The 7,231-nt window shown below is 36.5% G+C and overlaps 1 protein-coding gene and 1 pseudogene across 8 annotated transcripts; both read left to right on the top strand.

Moving 5' to 3' along the window:
* The first annotated feature begins 734 nt into the window (after positions 1-734).
* LOC143586471 (metalloendoproteinase 1-MMP pseudogene) lies at positions 735-1,830 on the top strand (annotated as a pseudogene).
* A 1,860-nt stretch (positions 1,831-3,690) lies between these two features.
* LOC143586468 (protein NONRESPONDING TO OXYLIPINS 2, mitochondrial-like) lies at positions 3,691-6,298 on the top strand. Of its 8 annotated transcripts, XM_077068011.1 has the most exons (4): positions 3,691-3,863; positions 4,485-4,603; positions 5,619-5,659; positions 6,165-6,256. In XM_077068011.1, exons 1-3 carry the CDS (start codon positions 3,712-3,714, stop codon positions 5,636-5,638), a joined length of 291 nt encoding a protein of 96 aa, XP_076924126.1. In that variant the 5' UTR covers positions 3,691-3,711; the 3' UTR covers positions 5,639-5,659; positions 6,165-6,256. The 8 variants fall into 8 exon arrangements, with proteins under 8 accessions (XP_076924126.1, XP_076924123.1, XP_076924124.1 ...); XM_077068008.1 differs by lacking the exon at positions 5,619-5,659 and having other exon boundaries at positions 4,485-4,656; positions 6,165-6,298; XM_077068009.1 differs by lacking the exon at positions 5,619-5,659 and having other exon boundaries at positions 6,165-6,280.
* Positions 6,299-7,231: the final 933 nt, after the last annotated feature.

Below are 7,231 nucleotides of genomic sequence, written 5' to 3'. Positions count from 1 at the left end.
TGAAACTATCCACAATTTAACGTATATTAATATTGTCTAATATGCATCATTACTTGTATAAACGCAATAAAAAAAACTATGGTATATCTAATTATACGATAAGAACAAAGAAAATCATCGGGTAATTAGTTCTTAACAAGAATCGTTTAAACTTTGGAACAAATCTTAATACCAATTACCATATAAGACATATGCGTTGTTCATTAGGTGTTGTATATACAGCCGTTCAATATAAGACCAGTATTAAGAAAAAAACACATAAACCCATCTGCCAATGACGATAATACTAGTATATAACCAAAAACCGTCCTTTCCTTTTTCCACTATACTTTTGACAATATTACGTACACATAATTCTAACAATAAAATTAATATGGTATAAGTATATTAACAAGTAAATATTAATCATCACAAATGTTAATAGTAAAAAAAACATATAAATGTTATAATTCTTCAATCACATGGCTATTTTATTTTGATTTTAATCGTTAAAAGAGCCCACCTCATGTTCAAACCTGATAAAAAAAATAGTTTAATTATAATTTTTGATGCAAAATAGAGCAAGATTAACATTTATCTTTAATAATAATAATAATAATAATAATAATAACCAATTTAAAAACACCTTTGCAATAGCTTTGTACATCATATGGCAAAAGTTGTACGTTACCTTGTACCTAAGCATATATATAAACAAAACGTACCATACCCTAAAACAAAACTGAAAAAACCGCCATGCACAGGTTTTTCTGTTATGTCGTGTTTTTCTTCCTCTCTAATATTATCCCATGCATTTTTCCCGCCAGAACTGTTCCTCCATCACCTTCACCAAACTTAGCCATCAAAGACCTCTCCAAGATCAACAAATGGCAAGAGTTTTCGAAGTTCACCGATGCTGGCAAAGGCGCTAACTTACCCGGCATGTCCGAGCTCAAACGGTACTTCCATCGGTTCGGTTACCTTAACGGGGCCAAAAATTTTACTGACGTGTTTGACGACACTCTTGAGACCGCGGTATTAACCTACAAAACGAAACTCGGGTTACCAGTGACGGGAAAACTCGATCCCGACACGGTTACCGAGATAATGTCGCCACGGTGTGGCGTCTCGGATAATATTTTTCGAAAGCATATTTATAGTAATGATTTCCACGTGAGTAAACATTACGCGTATTTTAGCGGGGAGCCAAGGTGGCCAAAACGCACGAAAAACGAGACGTTGACGTTGACTTATGCTTTTTCGGAGAGTCATATGATAGATTACCTTAGTTTTACCGACATACGAATTGCGTTCCAACGGGCGTTTGCCCGGTGGGCGGCGACGATCCCCGTGGACTTTAATGAGGTGGATGATTATCGAAAAGCGGATATAAAGATCGGGTTTTATGAAGGGGACCATGGGGACGGTGTCCCATTTGACGGGATTTTAGGGGTGCTGGCCCACGCTTTCTCGCCCAAAAATGGTAGGCTCCACTTGGACGAAGCGGAAACATGGGCCGTTGATTTAAAAATGAGCCAATCAAGCGTGGCCGTCGATTTGGAGTCGGTCGCAACTCATGAAATCGGGCATGTGCTCGGGTTGGCTCATTCTTCGGTTAAGGAAGCGGTTATGTACCCGAGTTTGGGTCCGCGGACTCGGAAAGTGGATCTTAAAATGGATGATATTATGGGGGTGCAGAATTTATACGGGTCGAACCCGAATTTTAGGTATAGTCCGTCTATGGAGTCGGATATTTCTTCGGGTTTTCGACCCGGGAGAGGAAGATGGGTCCAGTGGGTTTCTTTGTGGGGTTTACTTGTAGTGGGTTCATTTAATTTATTCTTTTCTTAACATTAAAAAAAAAACATGAATACGGATCCAGTGATTAATACGGGTCAGGTTGGGTTGAACCGATTAAAGTGTTTTTACCATTATTTTATTATTATTATTTTAAGTGTTTGACCTTGTAGGAATAAACATCACATTTGATAGGACCGAACCTAGTGAGAAACATTAGAACAAGTAGGTTACAAGAACAAACCATACATGTTAAGATTTGAAATTTTGTGTGTATGTTTTCACGACCACATAAATTGTAATTTTTTGAATTTCAACCTTCTTTAAAAGTTTTATAATCGAGTAAATTTTGAATTATTAGAAAAAAGAGAAAAAAAAATTGAAATCCCATGTTGTTGAAGGAAGAAAATGGTATTAATAAAGCAAGTAGTCATTCTCACAATATGTTGGAGAATTTGAGGAGTTTGGCATAAGGGGTATTCTCCTACATAAGTTAAAACAATAGACGAATAGGTGAAGACATTAAAGTGATTCGCTTCCTTTGGATCTAGAATCGAGCTACTCAGACGAATTTAGTTTGAATTGTATTTTTTAATTCCGGTATTGGGCTTCTATGGGTTTAAGATAATGTTTAAACAAAAATTTAAAATACATATATGTTTAGGAGAGTGGGATTGAAGAGTGGGGTAAGTCGTTCTTGGATAACATAGGAGCAAGGCCCATTTTTTTAAAATGTGTAGCGGCGTGAGGCGCTTTTCAGGTGTCATATAGGTCGACAAAAACCCATTGTAGATATCCTAAAGACAATATCGTATTCGATAGATAACTTCGATGCTAGTTTGAAACATGCGACATGGAGCCATAAACAAAGACTACATGCTAAACAAAAGTAACTGATTTTATAAATTAGTTTCATTGTAAATAAATAAAGTACAGAGTATAGACGATTTTTATAGCTCATCATGTTGCCGTAATTAACAATTAACAACTCGCCTAATATAATTCTTTGTTGGAGTCACGTAGAGGTGTATACGAGCCTAGCTTGAGCTCGGCGTATTTTGACTTACTAGAGCTCGAGCTCGGTTCATTTCAAACTCATTCTCTAAAGCTCGAACTCGGCTTGCGAGTTGTTTTTAAGCTCTGACGCGACTAATTTATTATTTATTTATTAAACCATACATGTTGCTCAAGCTCGTGTAGTACCTTTAATGACCTAGAGCTCAACTCGAGCTCAGTTGTGCAGTGTAGGGGTGCAAACGAGTCGAACTGAGCCCGAGCTCGACTAGGCTCATTTAACTTATATGGAGCTCGAGCTCAGCTCGTTTACTATTTATTAACTAGTTTTGTATATTTATATATATATATATATTCAATTATAATTTTGTGTATAAAATAATATGTTTTTATTTAATTATTTTTAGTTATTTTTTCATAACATCATATATATTAATTAATATTATTAAAAATATTTTAAAAAATTATATAAATGGTAGGCTCGTTTACTAAACGAGCTTACTTTTAAGCTTGAAATCGGGCTTGAGCTTGCTTAAGCTCGGCTCGATCGAGCTTTTTCACAAGTCGATCTTGAGTAGCTCGACTCGTTTACATCCCAGTGCAGTATAAAATGATCACACCAAAGCCCCAAAAAGGTCAAGCTTCATAACACACAAAGTTCGTTAATACTCAACAAACCTAAACAAGCTTTTTACCCAAGGCTCGAGCTCGATAACTAAACGAGCTTTATTTGATGATAAGGCTAAGCTAGAGCTACTCGAGTAGCTCCGCACAAGTCGCGGTCATTTCAATCGGGTCGGATCTTGTCCGCACACATAACACCCGATAGGCAACTTGATAACGTCCGTCCGCTAACCATAAAACCCTAAACCCTAAAATCACAACCAATCAATCCAATTGACAGTCAGATCTGTGGCGATAATGGCTTCAAGGTGCAACAGGTTGATGAACAAAGCTTCAATTTCCAATCTCAAATCAGCATTCAAGTCTGCCTCTGTTCCCAAATCTGCACCTTCGTCACCAAAGTTTAATCTTCCAACCGCCTCACCGCTTCCTCGATTTTCAATCTCAAGGTATAATCATTTTACTTGTTAATTTCTTGGGAGTTTAATTGTCAGCTTGGCTCGTTTATTATTTATTAGTTGTTTTATTTATTTTTCTATATACTTTTAATTTTAGTTTTTATTGAAGCTAGAAACATATGGAAATATGAATGGTACGGTTCGGTTAATTTCGGTTAACCGAGGGTACAGAAAAACCCATAACCAATTTTCATTTAATTCGGTTTTCGCGGTATTCTGTAAATTTTGGTTCAGTTTTGTCGTTTTTGGTTAACCGTTCAGTTTTCGCTCACCCATCATAATAAATGTTATTTACTCACTATTATAAAGCTATATATTTAACATGTTATATAAAAATCTATACGTAATAGGCTTGTTTAGGCACACAATCTGGCTCGAGCTCAGCAAGTGAAACTTGGGCTTCGGCTTGTTTACTAAACAAGCTTAATTTTAGGCTCAAGCTTGTTTAAACTCAGCTCGACTCAGGCCTTTAACGAGTAGCTGATGAGCAGCTTGCCTCGTTTGCATCTCTAGTTGTGGTTGATTTTAATCTAAGGGATTATGAATCGTTTCTGCCGATCAGTAGATTGCAAATGCTTAATATTAAAGAGTTTGTGATGATGTATTTGGTAGGTGTCCATCGGAACTTGGATGTGTGCAGTCACTGTTGCCCCTACACAATGCAGTTGCTGCAGCAAGATTGATATTCTGCTTGAGCACTAGTTCAAGGAGTTGCAGATCTCTTTCACAGGGTACACTCTGCCGTACCTCACCTGGCCTCTAATATGTTTTGTGTTATTTTACTGTGAGTCACAACTTCTCCCATGTGATCCGTGTGTTGCTTTTATAAGTTGTGTTCATGATAATATGTTTTCTCACTTGCTGCATTGTGTTTGTTGGATTTGAATCGAATCATTGCATTGCTGTGGACATGATTCTTTGATGCGTGTGAAAATGCTTGTGTGTTTCTTTGTGTGTGTAAGCTATATGAAACTAGTGCGTTGCATGTCTTAACCTAAATGACACGGCATAATTTTTTTTTTGTCATTTTCTATACTAAATGTGCATTATGAGAGTAGTGTGCATCATTTGGATTCCTACTTCGCCAAGCTTAGTGCGTTTGTGCTTTTTTGATGATGATGATAATAATAACTATATATGGTATAGAAGTAAGAATATGATACTTGGTCATGCTCAAACCAGAACATAAACACTTGTTTATATTAAGAAGACGAGTAGTTCAAATTCTTGTGTGTCAGAGAATCTAGAAACACGTTTTCTAGTTGATTTAGTATATAGAGTGTGAGAGGATGCATTGATCAGGTATCTGACTGGAGTTTGGTTCCTGCAGGCACATAATTTTCTCAATGCATGAAAGAAATGAACTGGGATTTACAAGACCTATGTTCGTGTCAAGTATGAGTATTTACCAAATTAAAAGTTATAGGATTAATAATAGACTCTGGGCACAATTCAACGAGAGGAACATTTTGAGTGTTTGGTTATGATTTGTTTGCTATTTTATGCCAAAGCACAAAGATTTGATAAGAGTTTTCCTTCACTAGTGTTCATTTTGTTGGTATTTTAACCTTATCGTTTTAATACATTGACTTACGTTGTGGTTTTGTGGTCGTTTACCTGTTGGATGCATATTTAATTTGTGATATAGTTGGATAGTTATAATTTGAAGTCTTGCTGCAACACACGTATTTGTGCTCAATTAGCTGAAACTAGAGTATATAGTAACAAGAATTCTCGTTTTCCCAGATGCGTTTGATGGATCGTGATACATTTTGCTGTTTGTAAAGGTGGGCTCAAGTCATGATGCTAATAGCAAGGAACTTTACTCGTTTATTGATTTGCAAAACCGTTACTTATCTTGATCATGAAATGTGAACTTTTTGTTGAACCTTTGTGATTTATTTGAAAGCAGGCTCCTTGTTATTTGAACTTGTAACAGCATAATTGCAGAAATAATATAAATCTACAAATATTTGCATTCATGGTGAAAGAGAGTATTTATAGTAACACGAGATTCTCGTTTTCCTCAGATAATTTTGATGGAACGTGATACATTATGCTGTTATTAGAGACGGGCTTGCTTCATCATGCTAATAAGACGGAACCCTACTTGGATTATATATAATTAATGCTTATTGATGTTCACAAGTGTTAGGAAGTCAAACCATTTATATGGATCCAAAAGTAGATTTTTTAAACACTTTTTTGCATGATCTTGAAATATTTGATTGTAATATGACTGCATAGAGGGTCGTATCCGCATCTGATATGGGTTCTTTTTCTTTGAACTAGAGCTGGGTTTATCGGTTCCAAGGTGACCCGTTAGCTGACTGAAATCATTTATCAAGAAGGCAGGTTTTGTGATTCATCCCAGTTAATTTTGCAGCTCATAATAGATGCCTGAACAAGTCTTGCATTAAGATGTTCTACACACAACTTTAAGATGTTTCTTTTGTTGACTGCTCTCCTGTTTTCAACAATTATTTGGCTTAATTTTACCTTATTTTGTGTGATATCGTTCGTTTTTGTACGTTTGCTAGATTAAGGTTAAATGAAAGGAAATGAACAAATGTGTTTTATAGAAAATTACCAAAATCTACATACAAATGATTTGACATATAAGTTAAACTAATATCATATCAACTTAGACGTGCACAAAAAAACCGGTTCCGGAACCTAACTGGTGGAACCGAACCGGAACCGGTTCCAGTTCCAACCCAGTTGGAACAATACTCGGTTTGGGTATTTTTGTACCCAAAAATCGTACCCGGTTCTCCTATTTGTATGTTAGTACCAGTTCCAACCCGGTTCCTAATTGGAACCGGTTCGGTTCGTACCCGGAAAAACCGGTTCCGACGGGTTTTTTTTGAAGGGTCAAACAAAAGTCAAACTAGCCGTTGGAACCGGTTCCAACGGTAATATAGCCGTTGGAACCGGTTTTTTAGACACCAATTAGCCGTTGGAACCGGTTTTTTTTAGACACCAACTCATGTGAGTCGGTCATGAGACACAAATCGTAATGAACCCAAACATCGGGGCATCTTGTTGTTTCGATCACCATAACAACGTCATCATTGGTTGCCATTTGTTGTCGGTTTAAGGTTAATTGTGGTTTGGAGTGTGTTTTATAGTTTTGGAAGTGGTTTAACAAGTAAACAAACAAACCTTGCTATTTATAGTAAGAAAATAACCTATTTATAGTTAAAAAGCCGGTTCCAACGGTCAAAAACGGCTATATAGCCGTTGGAACCGGTTCCTAACGGCTCTAATATTTAAATTTCAAAAAAAACCGGTGGAACCGGTTTTTACGTAAAAACTGGTTCCGGTTCATACCCTACCCGGTTCTTAAAAGTTCGCAT

This window comes from Bidens hawaiensis, unplaced genomic scaffold, assembly GCF_021521415.1.
Source record: "Bidens hawaiensis isolate Kalapana, Puna unplaced genomic scaffold, B.hawaiensis_p1.1 tig00034667_1, whole genome shotgun sequence".
Classification (NCBI taxonomy): domain Eukaryota; kingdom Viridiplantae; phylum Streptophyta; class Magnoliopsida; order Asterales; family Asteraceae; genus Bidens; species Bidens hawaiensis.
Note: the sequence above shows the minus strand (reverse complement) of the source record. Positions and strands in the feature narration are given on the sequence as shown.

Excerpts from the sequence above, each read along its gene's own strand:
- LOC143586468 (XM_077068008.1), top strand. The coding sequence starts at position 3,712 with ATGGCTTCAAGGTGCAACAGGTTGATGAACAAAGCTTCAATTTCCAAT. Across the intron at positions 3,864-4,484 it reads CCTCGATTTTCAATCTCAAG|GTGTCCATCGGAACTTGGAT; the intron begins GTATAATCATTT and ends TGTATTTGGTAG.